This window comes from Peromyscus californicus, unplaced genomic scaffold, assembly GCF_007827085.1.
Source record: "Peromyscus californicus insignis strain IS unplaced genomic scaffold, ASM782708v3 Scaffold_13__1_contigs__length_99412109, whole genome shotgun sequence".
NCBI classification, from domain to species: Eukaryota; Metazoa; Chordata; class Mammalia; order Rodentia; family Cricetidae; genus Peromyscus; species Peromyscus californicus.
Genome location: NW_026294424.1, coordinates 47,968,804 through 47,985,831, shown reverse-complemented (window position 1 = coordinate 47,985,831; position 17,028 = coordinate 47,968,804). Strand labels below are relative to the sequence as shown.

Below are 17,028 nucleotides of genomic sequence, written 5' to 3'. Positions count from 1 at the left end.
TTTGATGGAAGAGTCTCTCTCTGGCCTGAAGGCTCACCCAGTAGGCTGGTTGACTGGCCAGTGAGTCCCAGGGACCTTTCTGTCTCTGCCTCCGCAGTCCTGGGATTAGAAGCGTGTACTGCCAAGCCTGACTTCCTAATACGGGTCCTGGAAATCAAACCCAGGTGCTCACAGTTGCACAACAAGCACTTTGCCAACTGAGCTGGCTTCCCAGTGGCTGCTTGTTTGTTTGGGAAACGGGGCCTTGGCATGTAGTCCAGGTTATCCCCAAACTCACAGAAAGGCCTCCTGCCTCCACTTCCCACATCCTGGGGATTCCAGGTGTCCAGTACTACAAGCAGCTTTCCGTGCTTCTTGAAGACCCTCACCTCAAAAAGTCTCGAGAAGCCACGAGCCTCCCAGTGCCCAGGTCCTCGCCACCCTCAAACCTTTGTGGCAGTGTCACATTAAGAGACCCAGATGGCGGCCTGCACCGGCAAGGTCACACAGCTCCAGTCCGTACTGACCGAGTCCACTATGGTTCCTCTCTTACCTTCTGCATTTTCTCATTTCTCTCTCATCATGAACCTGTTCTGTCTTGGGAGCTGCCATCTTGCCTCTGTAAACACTGCTCTGGTCCCCGAAACTATGGACCCTCTCTGGAGTCCATGAAAGGGGATTGGAATCTTCTCAGTCCCGTGCATACCAAAGAATTTCGGAAATATGGCTCTCATCCTTGCTGCTTTCTCTGATCTCGAGGGGTGGGATGGACAGGTGGCCAGATGTAAAACCGTCCCTGAGATACATTGCAAAGCCAGTTTGGGATCCATAGATTGAGTACCTCCTGGCACTGTGCTAGGCCCTGGGGCAACCACACTGGGAACGGGACCAGCCCACACACAGCTCTAGGCCAAGTGCCGGGGGGTGCTGTGGGGGAAGCTTGCTAAATGTTGACAGCTGATGTGCTAACATGCTGTAAAACTCAGCTGTTCCCACTGGGGTCCTCACTCTCATGTATAACAGGGCTTGTTCTTCACCTCACAGAGCCTGCAAGCCTTTGAATTAAAGATGGCAGCACTCCTGGGGTACCCAGCTGCAGTGAGTATAGATGCTCCCAAGACCCTTCCCGCCCCCCGGCATTCCAGAGATGAGCTCTGCATCCTGATTGCCTTGCTTGGTCTGTGAAATCTCCTATCCCTTCTCTGTCACTCAGTTCCCCCTGTGCATGGTGCTGGGGTGGCATCCAATACGAGATGATCATCCAGTACGAGATCCTCCGATCAGGACTTCAGCAGGGCATTTGGATTGGTCAGCCTGAAAGCCGTCCCCGAGCCTTGACTTCTCTAGGAAAATGGCAGTTGCTGGGGCATGGAAATGGCCCAGTTAGCATTTGGATTTTTTTTTTTTTCTGATGCTGCAACAGTAGAATATAGCCTACGTGGTTTTCATTATTTAAGAGTTGTTCTGGCCATTTCGTTCTTTTATTCTCCTGTCAGACCGTCCTTGTCAAAACTGAGTAGTTTGACATCAAAAGCCTGTTGAAGAGTGCTGTGGTACCAGGACCAGCAGGGTGCTGGGTGGAATGGTACTGGGGGCCTGGACTCCAGGCTTGAGGGCTGGGGACAGTGAAGAAGACCACAAAGACTCACAGTCAAGTAGGCAGGGGTCCAGGTGAGGACCAGGTGCCATAAAGGCAGGAGGGATGAGTGAGTGAGGCTAGTGTGATGGCTGTGTGCCCCTGGGGACATCTGCCCCAGGCCGGAGCTGTCTTCTCGGCCACCTTTCTGCACTGCTAAGCCCACATTTGCTGGTGCCAGTGCCTGGAGGAAGTCTAGGAGCTGCCAATAAATGGTGCTCTGGGATGAGGCCAGGTCCAAGCCTGGGCTCCTCTCCCAGGGCTGACACCATCTGCCTGGTTTCCGCAGGGCCTCTTGCCCCGGGCTTTGGAGCACAATGTAGAGATGAGATGTCTCTGCACCGTCTGCCGAGGGGAAGGAGGCTGCACCAGAATGCTACTTTGATTTTAATTTGGCCAACAGTTCCACTGTTTGGTTGAAGAAGTGCAGAGCATGGACGTGGTAGACATGCAGTTCCGTGAACCAGTGACCCCAGGGCACCCCTTCCCTTAGGAGCTATGCCTGGCTGTCACAGAGTCGTCGCCTGTATTATTAGGATTTGAAAGCAGTTATTGTTAGGTTTTAAAATACCCGTATACAGAGGTGAGGAGGAAGAAAACAAAGAATGGGTTACAGTTTTCCCACCCGAAAAATAACAATCCTGAAAAGAGAGAGGTAGGAGAGGGGGATGGGGAAGACGAGGAAGGAAGGAAGGAAGGAAGGAAGGAAGGAAGGAAGGAAGGAAGGAAGGAAGGAAGGAAGGAGGAAGGAAGGGGAAAGGGAAGGGAAGGAAAGGGAGGGAAAGGGAAGGGAGGGGAGGGGAGGAGAGAGGAAGGAAGAACGGAACTCCAAGTTTCTAAACCTTAGGTAAATATTTAGAAAAGCAGGATGGATGGAGATCTGAGGTAGATGTCTAGTAGATGTGAGTGAGGCCCTTGAATCAGTCTTCAACACTACCCAGAAATAAAAGCAACAAGGAAAAAAATTGCATCTGTAGGGAACATGTCCAGACGTTTTTTTTTTTCTTATTATTTGCACCTAAACAGTACAGAGCAATACCTATTTCCTGAGCATTTGTGTTGTAGGAGAAAGAGGAACAGCTTGGATAGAATGGGCGTTCCCAGTGCCAAAAGACACTCATGCTGTACTCGGGCGCCATTGCAGCCGGCTCTTGAGGCTTCTCGGAGCCCATCAGCACCTCAGATCAGAATGCAGACGAGGAACTCACCAAGTGTTTTTGAAGTCAGTACACTTGATGAAGAGGCTCCTTATAACAGTGGCGTGATATTCCCTCCTGTACTTTTCTCCTCTTTCAAACTTCTGCTTTGGGTGCACTTTGCTGTTCGGAAGGCTGACACTAAAAATGACTTTGCTATTGATGTCTCCGTCCCTCTCACGGGGAGCGAGGGTGCCTCTCTCCTTCTGAATTCTCAATCAGAAGCTGGCTCCAGCTCCCAGGTCTTAAGTGGGTGGCTATCTTCGCAGATTCTACCGTTTGCCTCGTCTAACAATCAGTACACACCTTCTGATATGAGTGAAGAGTAAAATAAGCCGTGCTGCCTGGAAAATGGGGCTTAAGTGATGGAGGCTGTGGCTTTTGTTCCTTAGTGTCTGATACACAAAGAAAGAAAATGGAGAAATAGTCATTTCTCCCGTTCTGTTTGTTTGTTTCTTCATTATACCATTTATCTCCTCAAACAAGACATGTTTTTAGTTACAGATTGGCTAGGGAAAAAAAATGCATATGCTAAACCAGATGGGTGAAATTAACAGTTTCATTAAACTGACTTTAATATCGACAAAGACACCATGGCTTTGATTTTTAGATAATAGTTACAACCCGAACTTTACCAAAAGTGTGAAATGAGTAATTGTACCTTAGAATTATTACTTTTATTAAATTCAGTAGTGCAGAAAATTGTTTAGATTCTTGGGCAGAAAAAATATCAATTGGTGATTTTTTTTTTTGTGGGATGGAGTTAAGAATTTTAATATAAAAAAAAAGAAATGAGCAAGCCCTTCCCGTCTACAGAGCTTTTTGGGCTCAGGATAGACTGGAGGATTCTGGGTTTGTTCCCAGCTACCTGGGCAATCCTGATGCTGATTTCTGGGGTTCTGTGCCAGGGGTCAGTGGAGGCAGGTGTTTCATTTAGAGTTTCATTTCTTTTGGAGTCTTTCCCTCCTCTGAGCCCACAAAGCCAGCGTCCCTGTGTAGTCAAGCAAAACCCGTCATCTTAGTTAGGAATTTGGCAGGGAGGAGAGGCCAGAATGAATCGTTAACGATAACACGGACGCCACTCTGCTGGGAATGTGCGCAAGGGGGCTTCTGAAAGGAGCAAGTGCTGAAAACTCAATCTACGAATAAGTAGCAGTCGGATCTGTTTTCGGTGTCTCTGTGCTCGCTGAATCCATGGAGAAGGTTCTTAACAAAGGAATGGTCTCATAGTGTGGAGTGCTCCCCTCAGCAGAGCAAAGGGAAAACCCAACAGAAGAGATTCCCAGAGTCCTGGTGGAAAAGGATGTTATCGTGCAGGCATAGCCCAGCAGGAAAACAGAGAGAAGCGTCCAAGGCTGCCCATCGCTGTGATGTTGGTTATAGCAAAATCACAAGAAGTGACCCAAGAGTCTAAAAATAGAGAACTTGGTGCAGCCGTAAAATGCAGGATGATCAGCCCTCTGTTCCTGTGGGCTCTGCGTCTGTACACAACCAAAGGTGGGTCAAAGGTATTTAGAGCATCCGGCTGAGGGTGGAGCTGTGGTCTCCAATGCTTGGTATGTGTGAGGGTCCTCAAGTCAATCCCCAGCACCAAACACCACACACACAGACACACAGACACACACACTAACCTGTAGTGAACATGTATGGACATATTTTTCTTGTTGTTAGTCCTTACACTTCTTTGTAATAACCATTTCCATAGCATTTCCAATGTATCTAGAGATGGTTTCCAAGGAATCTAGAGATCGTTTAGAGTCAAGGGCATGACCAGATGATTCACAATGTAACAGGGTGGGTGCTGTCACCTACAAAATTCATGCTCTAGAACCACATGATTGAGTTTAAAAAAAAAATCACAAACAGTTGTCTCGTAATGTTTCAAGTAAGTTTAGATTTTGTGTTAGGCTGAGTTCAGAGCTGTTCTTGGCCACGCGTGGCCACAAGCTGCAGTTGGGACCCACGTGATAGAGCACACAGGTGGGGAGGTACACAGGAAGATGGACACTGGTCACATGCAAATAGTTTGCTATGGGGAACTAGGGAGAATCCTGGAAGTGGTACCCCAATTACCGCCATTCATTCATTCATTCATTCATTTATTCATTCTATTTATCTATTTATTTATTTGGAGGATGTAGACACGTGCAGGCAAATGTGTGTGAAGGTCTGAGGTCAACACTGATGTCTTTCCTTGATCACTTTTCCACCTTTTACTTTTTGAGACAGATCTCTCATTGAACCTAAAGTTTATGGATTAGGTTATGCTAGCTGGCCAATGAGCTTCAGGGATGTCTCTGTCTGTCTCGCCCTAAGGCTGGATTACAGACATATGCCACAACGTGTAGCTGTTTATGTGGGTGTGTGTGGATCTGGATTCAGGTCCTCAGACTTGCACAACATGCACTTTACCCACAGAGCTCCTGCCCTACTCTTCCTCTGCATTGTTAGAGCGTTAAACAGATTGAACTTCTGACGGCCGTAGAGAGCTATTAATAATACAGAGTTAATTTAAAAGAGAAAGTTGGGCTGGTGAGATGGCTTAGTGGGGCTTATCACTGAGCCCAAAGACCTGAGTTTGATCCCTGGGACCCACAGAGTGGAAGAGAAGGAGTGAGGTGACCCCCACAAATGTCCTCTGACCTCCACATTCATGCTGGGGCGTGTGTGCACCTCCACATGCACACACACAAATAAAATAAGTAAAATGTAATAGAAATTTAAAAGATAGAAAATGAAGTCAGAATCTATAGTGGCATGATATGCCACTTGGGGGAAAGAAAAAAATATGTATGTAAATAAATGCATACATGAATTACTGTGCATGTAAAGGAAACGTCTCCAAGCATAGGTACCAAGCTTTTTAACAGCTTTTATCTTCACTAAAGACAGAGTGGGGGAGTGGAGGCTTCTGTTTTCTTTAAAGCCATTTGCATTGTTTGATTTGTCTTAGAAAAACAAATAGTTATGTTTCTTACATAACAAATAGTTATGTCTTCCTAGAGTAAAGCAAGCAAGCAAATAAACAAACAGAGAATATGGAAAAGGCATGCGGCTGTTCCTGCGTCAGGATGGCTTTTTCAGCTACTGTGGCTCTTGGAAGTGTGGGGTCTGGAGAGCCTAAGCACATGCAGCTGGAGCTGGGAGGCTGGCCACCTTTCAGGGGTCTTTGGGTGCAGACCACATCTGCCTTTTGGGGGGCCCACAGGGACCACCAGCGACTTGTAAACAAATTATTAGCTTCCCTAATGCCAGCTGGATCTTTCTGATCTTGGGGTGTGTGTGTGTGTGTGTGTGTGTGTGTGTGTGTGTGTGTGTATCTGTCTGTCTGTCTGTCTGCACACACACTTATGCACCCTATGTGAAGATGTACATGTGCTGTGCGCATGCCTGTGTGTGGAGACCAGTGGACACCCCATGTATTGTTGCTCAGACATCATGCCCCGTGTTTGTTGAGATGGCCTCTCACTGGCCTGAGGCTCACCCATTCCACTTGGCTAGCTGACCAGCAAGCCCTCCCACCTCCTGGCCCTGTCTACCTAGCGCTGGAATTATAAGCAAATGCCTCTATACCTTGCTTTTTATGTGGCTTCATGGGATCAAACTCAGGTATTCATGTTTTGTGGCAAGTACCTTACCAGCCTCCCTGACCCATGTTTTTACAGTGAACCAGTGCAAGGGAATTGCTCTTCAGTAAACCTAATCCAAACCTCTCATTTTGGGCAAAATTTCTCTGCTCATCCCTTTCTGGTGTGCCAAGAAGAGTGATTTATCCTTTGCCTTCTGAACATTTTTTTTAATAACTTTTTTTTAATAGAATGAAGAAAATAAAAGATGTTGGAAATAGCAGTTTTTAGGCAGGTGAAACTTTAGTCAAGGCTGACATTTAATTTAACATTCAAGCTGACATTGTTTGCATGTAACTTAGGGCCTGTGTTTCCTGTAAATAACATCTTTCCATCCTGTATGACCTTCTGTAGCTTGGCAATAGTATGTTGCCTGTCCTAGAAGCATTCCTGGGCCGCATTAATAAATAAAAGAAATAGATGGCAAAGACAGACTTGAGAAGATTCTCACAATCACATCCTGGAGTCATCGCACTTGCTCACTTAGCTTGGACATTGATCAGCATATAGACTTATGAGAGGTTTCGTGAAAGAAAGCACCAGGCATAGGAAGGCAGACCAGACAAGGCCCCATCCCCGCTGGGAGGGCCCTGGTGAATACAACTGCTTGCCTGTCCACCAGGGGGTGAGTGTGAACTCTGGCTTGTGTGACCTGTCTAGCAGGGTTCAAGGGTTGGCCCAGCCCTTCACCAGCCTTTGTAACTGTAGACAAGTTATTTTGTTTCTTCAGGCTTTAAGCCCCTGCTGTGAAGAAGGAGGCTAATAATAGCACCAACCATCTAAGCTTGTGCGGATCCAATGGCCTTGTTTGCATAGGATGCTTGACCCTGTGCGAGGCGGCTTGTGAGCCTTCCTGAGAGTTGACTCATTCTTTTCATTATATCGAGAGACCCACAAGCAAAACTGGGATCGAAAGATGATGAGGAAGCATCTCAAAATAAAATGCTCTTGCTTGGATTTTGGGAGCAGTACCAAGGAACTATTTCTGGGATAAAAACACATTCTTCTTCCGCGTCTCAGAAGAGAGTCTCTCTGGAAGTTTCAGCAGCCCTGATTGGGCGGTGAATTACACTGAGTGAATTACTCTCTGGAGGCACCCTCTCAGCTCTGTGAGGCACATTCTTTCCCCCAGGATACTAGGCTGTCATTTAGTGCCAGAGGAAAAGCTTTTTACGGAGTGACACCATAGCTTCCCCCAAAGGGTTTAATTTACTTCCCCAGAGGGTGGTATATTTCAAGGTACTGCAGGACCCACCTTGTCAATAACAGAGGTATTTAATTGGCTTTCCTTCCTTCTCCAGCCACATCAGCCCTGTGGTAATTAATTCTGTGTGCTGCGAATTGTGTTATTTACAGTGCCATGGAACCAAAATGACTCCGTATTAGAAATCGGTGGGAGGATATTTGAGAAGGCTGTAAAGAGACTCTCCGGCGTTGATGGCCTTCACCAAATTAGCTCTGTCATCCCCTTTCTGATGGATTCCAGCTGCTGTGGATACCATAAAGCATCCTACTACCTCACTGTCTTCTATGAAACTGGATTAAATGGACCCCGGGATCAGCTGCAGGTGGCGTATTTCATGGGGTCAGGAGCATCTGTCACCTGGGTTATGTGTGCAGAGAGATGCCCCTGCCGGCACTGGGCGTGTTGCGGCTCCTTGGAGTCCCCTAAAAACCTTTATACCCAGGGAAAAAAATGTCCTTGGGTTGTGGAACTACACGGTAACCTGTTTTCAGGGAAGACAAAAAGCCACTTCTCAATTTCTGCACATAGCTTTCATGGTTGGTAAACCATCCCAGGGACAGTTTGAGCAGGGCCGGCTGGAATCCCATCCTTCAGAATCAGGGGCCACTTCCCTGATAAATGCAACGGCCCTCACGTTGAGGACCTCATGTTGAGGTCGGTCCCGTGGATGCTGTCACCCCACATTACTTCTTAGCTCAGAAAAGCCTTCTGATCTCTCTGCAGAGTGTCGCCACATCTACCCCTTCTACTATCAAAATAAATGCCGCAGTAGACAGTTTTACTTTGGGTCTTGAATCCAGATTGATTATGCAACGTGCCTAACATTTTAGAGTCACATTTTCCTAAGCGTATTAGTCAGGGTTCTCCAGAAAAACAGAACCAATGGGATTTTATATATATAGGAAGAGACTGATGCTGAAGAATCAGCTCAGGCAATTATGGAGTCTGAGAAGTTCCCTGCTCTGCCATCTGTTAAGTGAGAGGCCAGGAAAGCTGCTGGTGGGGTTCCAGTCAAAGCCAGAAGGGCCTTGATGACCAGGGGATCTGGTAGTAGAAAATCTAGCCCCTAGACAGGGAAAGAGCAGGGCCCCAGCTCAAGCAGGCAGGCAGGAAGCGAAAGGGATGGATTCCTCCTTCCTCTGCCTTTGGCTCTCTCTGGGCTCTCAATGGGTAGGATGCTGCTCCCCCTCCCTGGGGAGGACCATCTGCTTTACTCCAGCCTCCCAATTCCAGGCCTCATTGGAAACAGCCTACCAGACTCCCTGAGAAATGATGCTGGGTCCCTGCCAGCATAGGCACGTTGACAGATAACACCATCACAAGAAAACACTACATGTTCCCTAATGACTTTTAATTTCTGATCTCTCTGTGTGATTGCTTGTCTTTGTATGTTTTTTGTTGATGTTGTTTTTTTGTTTTTGTTTTTGTTTAGGTACATTAACCTTTCTAGGATGGCTGAGATTATAGAGAGGGAGCAGGGCAAATGACCTTTCAGCCTTAGGGGATTTTATTACCTTATCTACAGTCTTGTGAACACTTATCAATTTCTTCCTAACAGGGCATGCTATACAGTCTGGTTGGAGGCCAGGGCAGTGAGAGGTTGTCGTCGATGAATCTTGGGTACAAACACTACCAGGGTGTTGACAGCTATCCCCTGGACTGGGAACTGTCCTATGCCTACTACAGCAACATTGCTACAAAGACACCCCTTGACCAGCACACCCTGCAGGGAGACCAGGTAGGACAGAGATGCGTGGGGACGCTTACCGCCTGGTTGTCACAGTCCTGAGCAGTGTGTGCTGGCAGCTGCACCTGCATCTAGTTTCTGTGCTGGCTCTCCGAGGGTGTGCACTGTGTGATGGAGAGCAGAGCTTTATTACCTTGTCTTCAGTGCCCATTTCCTGCTCCTGTGCAGGTTCCCAGGCTGACCGCAGGCATGAGCCCACATCTGTGAGCTGTCCATGAGTGGACAGACTGGTGTGTGAGGGGGAGATTGGCTCCGGGGGCAGATTTGGGTCTTGAAAAAAAGGGAAAACATACCAGAAACATAATCATTTTGTCCATGTGACATAGTGAGGTCTGGAGATGTTAGGAGGGAAGGAATCAAATTGAGAAGAGGCTTTAATTTCCCAGCGCCCCTCTCTATACGTGATAAACAAGCAGGGTTCACCACACACAGAAGCCAGCTTTATCTCCAGCCAGGTTCCCAGTGCTGGATGCTTACGAAAGGTCTTCTTTACATGGACCTACCTCCTCATTGCTGCCAGGTGGCTGATGATTAAAGACAAGGGGGACTTAGCACCAGTCCCAGCTTCTTGCAGGCGTCCCAATCTTGCTGACTCACTGGACAAAGAATCAGTGGCTCACATCTGCCAAAAAAAAAAAAAAAAAAAACCATAATGCGTTAGATTAGACTCACTGATGGCGTGCTTCCGGACTTCTTTTGAGGGTAAGGATAAAAGGCTGCCATTGAAGGTGTCTGTGTAAGAACATCAGGAAAGCCTCCTTAATGGCAGGGATCCACAGATGTGAGAGGAGACAGTGGGCGGGTCGGTTTCCGGGTTACAGAAGCGCATAAGATGGTTCATGTTGATAAATGCAGCTACTTTACTGTGGGAGTTGAGTTTTGTTTTTTTTTTTTTTTCTGTAAAGGGCCAGCTGGTGAGGATTTCAAGCTTTGACTGGATGGTGTTTCTGCACCTGTTGATCTCTGCCAGGGAAATGTGGAAACGAATGGGCCTCTGGGTCTGTGTAGTCACAGGTTGTGGTGGTATTTTGTGTATGCGCTAACAAATAAAGCTTGCCTGAAGATCAGAGGGCAAAGCCAGCCACTAGTTAGCCGTAGAGGCCAGGCAGTGGTGGCCCACACCTTTAATCCCAGCACCTGGGCTCTCATGCCTTTGCTCCCAGTACTTGGGAGGCAGACATGCCTTTAATCCCAGCACTAGGGAGGGGGAGACAGGAAGTGATATGGCTGGGCGGAGAAAGGAACATAAGACAGGAGGAGACAGGAGCTTAGTCCTTTTCGGCTGAGGAGTTGGTGAGGTGAGAGGTGACTGCGGCTTGTTCCTTTGTCTCTCTGATCTTTCAGCATTCACCCCGATATCTAGCTCTGGGTTTTTATTAAGACCAATTGGGATTCGTGCTACAACAGACAGTGTGAGGCTCCCTGGCAGAACCTGTGCCGTGAACTTCGATTTTCCTGCCTGCTGGGCAGGCCTGTCTGAGGGACAAGCCTGACTAGGTCAGACTTGTTGAATCTTAGTGACTGACTGGGAACCAAACTGGATTGAGTCAGAAGCCCACAGGGCAGAAAGGTGGTGTTTGATACTTGGAAATAGATGGTTTCTGGGGAAAAACAAACAAACAAAAAACCTACCGTGGCCACTCTACTGTTGTGAATAAACGGTTCCGAGAGAAGCCTTCAGTGAATGTGAAACATGACAGAGTGGGCTCAGGATGTAGCTCAGGATGTAGGTAGACACTTGTCTAGCACACACGAGGTTCAATGCCCAGCCCCCCATGAAACCAGGTGTAGTGCCTGTGCCCGCAATCTCAGCCCCAAGGAGAGGGAGGCAGGAGGATCGGGAATTCAGGGTCATCCTTGGCTACATAGTAAGTCCAAGACCAGGCTGGGATTTGTGAGACCCTGTCCCAAGAAGGGAGGGGGAGGAGGAAGAAAGGGGAGGAGGGAGGAGAAAGAGAGGGAAGGGGAGAGGGGGAGGAAGAGAGGGGAGGGGAAAAGAGGAGGAGGAGGAGGAGGACAGAAGTCATAAAAACCAGAAGTCTGTCTCTATAGAGACATTCTAATTCCTTTAGACAATATTGGTTCTCTTCAAATAAACCCACACAAAACTTGTCACTTACAGCTGACTATTCCCTCTGTGTATATAAGTGATCTACAAAATTTAACCTTAGTTTGACAGCAATTAATTAATCAACCTTTTTGTTTAAAAAAAAAAACTGCCCTGAAAAACACATTTTTCCAAAATCAAGTTGCAAAAATTAAGTCTGCCTTTACCTTTCCACCAAGCCCAAACATGTTCACAACATCCTGCATGTGTAGATCACACACTTCAGAATTCGAATTCAGCATCAATTAGCAGCGGGAAGCGGTACGTGGCTGACAAGCTCCTTCTCTTTTGAAGATTTGGCATGTGAAATGTTATGATTAGGAATGAGAATGTTTAATTGGTCAGAACCGGAGGAGCTGAACAGAAAAGATGTGTCTCGCCGCTGAAAGGCCGTGTGATTAGGCATCGTGGATAGGAATTATACACTTAGAGGCGTTGTGCCATCACTCATTTTCTTAAGAATCCGTAATTAATGGCTTCTTGAGGATTGAAGCAGGTGTCATGCGTTCATTTAAATGTCCTTTTGTTGAGGTATCTATTAATCCCCCAGCATAATGTAGCAAATGAGGAGCTCTTGAAAGGCAGCCCTCTAATTAACCGAGAAGGGTCTGTCAATAATGCCTTTCTCCCTTCTCTGGGCATCTCTGCTTCTGCGACTCACGTCATTTCATCTTCTTTAGCGGGATTCTCACTCGGCTCCTCACGTGTGACTGAGCGGGACTTTGCTGCAGGTGGAACAGGAAGGGACACCTAGCTTCCCCTCTGTTCTGTGACTTAAATAGCAAATGAGGTGCATTCCTTCAGCCCAGACCTTAGAAGTTTCCCTCCATCCCTCTCTCTGTCTCTGTCTCTCTCTGTCTCTTTGTCTCTCTGTCTCTGTCTGTCTGTCTCTCTGTCTCTCTGTCTGTCTGTCTCTCTCTCAGTTTGGTCACAGCTTTCCTTTTTCTCTGTGGCTTCTAGGAGCATGGAGGGCTTCAGTCCCATCCCCGGCCACAGCCACATTTGCATATTGATAGTACTCAATCTTCATCTCCACCCCACATCTTTCTTTCCTTTCACTTATGACACAAAAGAAGCTGACCTTCCACGTCTTCCTTCCTCTAGTGCTAACACCTCCCCAGATGACACCAAGAGCTACACTAGGAAATGGGGGTGGCCGCCTTTGGCCCCTCCTCCTAATAACCACCCCAGTTCTCTCTTCTCCATTTCCTTCGCTGCCACCACTGCCTAATGTGGTCCTTGATTATCTCTCCCCTGAGCGGCTGCGACAACTTCCCTTAGGGGCAAAATTGTGTTTCCCCCAATTCAAATGTTGATGTCCCAACCCCCAGGACCCCTGAATAAGATCGCACCTAGACTGAAGGTAATATATGTGTGTATATTGCTTTCTACTCTCTGCCTGAGAGGCCACACTCTCAAATGCAACCAAGCAGAGATTGGAAATATTCCAAAAAAAAAAAAAAAAAAAAAAAAAAAAACCCAAGGTGTCTGTTCCTGTGTGTATTGACTTTTTTTCAGTATTCCTAAGAAACACAGTATCGTAGCCATCTGTATGCCATTTACATTATATTAAGTATTGTAAGTAATTTAGCCATGATTTAGAGCATGGGGCTGAGGCTGTGAGACCGTGGTTGAATGCATTTGAAGCATGCTTGATGCTCTGGGTTCCCAGTTACCACATCACATTAGATAAGAGACAAGAATCAAGGATTTCATTGTTTGTAGGGATCCTGGAACCAATCCTCCTGGGATACTGAGGTATGTGTGTGCGTGCATTCATGCATGTGTGTGCATGTATTTATTTGTATCTGCATGGGTATGTTCATTTATGCACAATGCACATGTGTGCATGTGGTGTGGTATGTGTGCATTTATGTGTACATGAATGTATGTGAGTGTGCATGTACACGTGTGTGTGTGCATATGTATATATGTATATTAGAAGCTCCTCTCATCCTTATAATGTATAGTCAGGGTTAAGAACTGACCCCAAGGCACCCAGCTCTATCACAGGGCATACCAGGGCATACAAGGGCATTTCTTGTCTGCACTCCCTCTCTCTACCCATCCTTACCCTTGGCTACCCTGCCTTGGCCTGCTAACTTTGGCATCACCATATCTTGGCCACAGCACACTGTTCACAGTGCTGGCCCTGTCCAGGCTCTTTGCTCTCTCCTCCCCTACAATTTCCTTGGGAACCTCCCGACTGTACCATGTGCTCAGCGGCAACCTCCTCTGGGGCCTTGCTGGACTCCCACATAGCGCCCAGGCACATCTCTGTCATTGCCCCCTCAGGGTTGTAGGGTGGGTGCCTTTGACAGATTGAGCTCCCAGGGCAAGAACCCCGAAGAGATCCAGCTGTGAGCATCTGTGGAACCCCGCTTCCCCTTCTCCCTGCTGCAGTAGTCAACAGTTCCCCACCGCCACTTTAAAACAAGAACATTAACTTTCGACTAAGAACCACCCCTATCAAACTGGGAGCCAGCAGTCCAACTGGCTAGAACTAAGCCATGGTTAGCAGGTGTAAGCCTTGGCTAGGACACTGGCCCAGCCTCTCGCCAGCTTCTCCTTGGCTCTCTGGCGCTGCCTGGGCGGCAGGCCACAAAACAAATCCTCAGAAGGCTGCATTTCTAGATGATGTCCAGCTGCAGCCCAGCCAGCTGTCCCGTCCTGTCTCCCGTCTCCCCTTCCTTTCTCTGTTTTCCCTCTTGTTCTGTTCTCCCTTTCTCTTATCCACTCTCCCACTTTCTTTTCTTTCCTCTTTCTTTCCAGCTCTTCCTCTCTCTCTCTCTCTCTCTCTCTCTCTCTCTCTCTCTCTCTCTCTCTCTCTCTCTCCCTGCCTCAATTTCTCTTCTTCCTCCCTCTTTCTTTCTCCCTCCCTCCCTCCCTCCCTTCCTTCTTTCCTGTCTGTGTCTGTCTGTCTGTCTGTCTGTCTCTCTTTCTCTCTCTCTCCCCTCCCCACCCCCCACTCTCCCCTCTCTGGCCTTTCCTGAAACCAGTGACAGCAGCCTTTTAACAGGAACAGCGAGCGCCCTTGGCAGCCTGCATGGGCAACGGGAAGGAAGGTGAATCTTCTCCCGGACAGTGTGGCGCCTTTCTCTGGCACTTGGTCCAGGGGTCTGAGGATGGCAGTTTCCAGGCACTGGTCCTCCTGGAACTTGGCAGCAGGCTTTAACCCTGTGATGTAAGATCAGATGACATTGATTTATGAAAAAAGCAGCTGAAGGACCTCCCGGAAACCTTGGGATTTCTCAGAATATCTAGTATGGCATCCTTGGCTCTGCATACCTGCCTCACCCCACCATGGCTACTTCTCTCTATCCTACCCCATCCCTAGCCACAACATGCTATTTGAATGAATCAGCAGCTTTAAGCTGCCCCTCTTCAGGCCATTCTGTCTTTAGGTGTTTTTTGCAGACCGCCTCCTTTCACAGAAAGCCCAGGCATAGGCATCTGATGTGCTAACTGCTGCTTTGGGAACCCCAGAAACATGGAGAGGCATTCCTTTCTGCCTGGGTGCAGCACGCAGTGTGACTGATCAGATTTCACTGGCTCACTGGCAGTCTGTCTACACTAGGGGTGAAGCCTTGTGCTTGCTGTTGGTCTTACCTCCATTTCTCACTCTTACCTGGGTACCATGACTGTCTGCCTCTCACACAGTTGTTACAACACACGTCAGTTCATCCACGTGCTGAGCAGAGCTTGGCACAGGATATGAGCTCTCAAAAAATTGTCTGACATTTATACGTTCTCTCCAGATTTTACTCCTTCCGTTTTTCTTTCTCGTGTAGCCCAGGCTAGCATGAAACTCACTGTGCAGGATGACCTTGAACTTCTGATCCTCCTGCCTCTATCTCCCCAGTGCTGGGATTATAGGTATGCATAAATTATATATAGATTATAGATATGCATAGATTACATATAGGCTGGCAAACCTGTAGGGTCAGTATATTATTTCCATTTTATAAAAGTGGTCACCTAAAGTCACCCAGAAAATGAGTAGCAGAGTCTAGATTTCAGCTTAGATCTTCCTCTTTGTACTGTTAAAATAATAATAATAATAATAATGGCTCACGTCCTGAGTGCTTTGGAGGTGGGAGGTACTATATCATGCCAGTTTTTCTGGTTGCAGAAAAGCAGTACCATCTAAATAAAGTAAGCGGCCCAAGGCTCACATTTAGTTGGTGGTGGATCGGAACTGAAATCCCCTGGGTCAGAGAGGAAAGGGTGTGGGCCTAATATTTTTCCATTCCTGGGAAGTTCAATGGCAGCACCCACAGGTCCTGCAAGGGCCATGGAGCCAGAAGAAGCAAGTGTGCTCTTTTCTCACAGCTGTGCAGGGTTGCTCGGGTTCCTCCCCCATGCCCCCCCACCCCCGCCTCCACCCGCCCACACACATAGAAATGTGATCTCAGCAAGACCCAGCTGACAGCGCCCACAGAGAGAGTTCATTGTGTATGGGAGGGCAGGGGGCATGGAAACAGTCCACCATGTGCTTCTTCCCAGAGGCACCACTCCTTCGAGGGAGACTAGGGGCCAGGCATGAGCGTGAGCCAGCCTGAATTTGACTCCTAAATTTGAAAAACTGATGCTATGATCTTGGGCAGTTTAGTTAACTTTCGTGGGCTTCGGCATCCACGTGTGTGACATGGAGGTGTGGATCATGGCCGTCTCATCAGATTTCCAAGCATGGTTGTCTGTTGGGGTCAGGAGTGGGACAGCGCCTGTCACACTACTCATGAGGGTCCCTGGCATGTCATCTGTGCCAAAGCTGCAGAGACCCGAGAGCGTGAGGCCCTCAGGCGGAACTGTCTCTATGTGTCTGGTCTTTCTCTTTGAAGTCTCGTGACAAGGAGAAGAAGAAAACCAAGAATCAACACAGTGGAATTCTCCACATGAACATAAAACCGAGAATTCTTATCTGCCCAACCCCAGGCTCCTCACCAAAAATGAAAGTGATCTTGCAATGCCAGCTGCCAGCTCTGCCCTGGAAATATGGAGTCCCTGGCTTGACCAGACTGACTCTCTCCTATTGAGGCTGCAGGGTCTTCCCGCTAGAGGGCGACATCACAAGGGTGGAGGCTCTCTGTGCTAGCCTGGCTTTCAGGGCCTAGCAGTGTGAGCTGGAGTTCATGTTTTCCCCTTAGGAGCCTCCATTTGTTACTTTGTTCACTCGGGCTAGGGGTGGGGTGGAGGTTTGAGTCACGGCTTTGTTGTGAGGAATACGTGAAGACACTGACGCCATAGTTGATTTCAATGAAAGGCTGTCATTATTGCTTCCATGTTGAACTTGGCCGGAATGGATTGAGCTGGGTCCTGAGCCTTGCAGGAGGAGCCTTGACTCCTCAGTCCCCTAATGCCTCTGAAAGCGACCCTGGGCCCCACACAGACCCAGCAGAGGAGGCAGCTGAGAGACATTTTAAGCAATAGAGCTACAGACCAGAATCTGTGACTGAATAATTTTCTTAACAGACAAAGGCAGTCAGAAGGG

The 17,028-nt window shown here is 47.9% G+C and overlaps 1 protein-coding gene across 1 annotated transcript in view; it reads left to right on the top strand.

Moving 5' to 3' along the window:
• Sel1l3 (SEL1L family member 3) overlaps positions 1-17,028 on the top strand; it is a 112,054-nt gene that overhangs the window by 52,046 nt on the left and 42,980 nt on the right. Inside the window, exons 10-11 of the mRNA XM_052734937.1 lie at positions 7,794-8,005; positions 9,242-9,421. Coding sequence (XP_052590897.1) covers positions 7,794-8,005; positions 9,242-9,421 — 392 coding nt within the window. The remainder of the gene's footprint in view (positions 1-7,793; positions 8,006-9,241; positions 9,422-17,028) is intronic.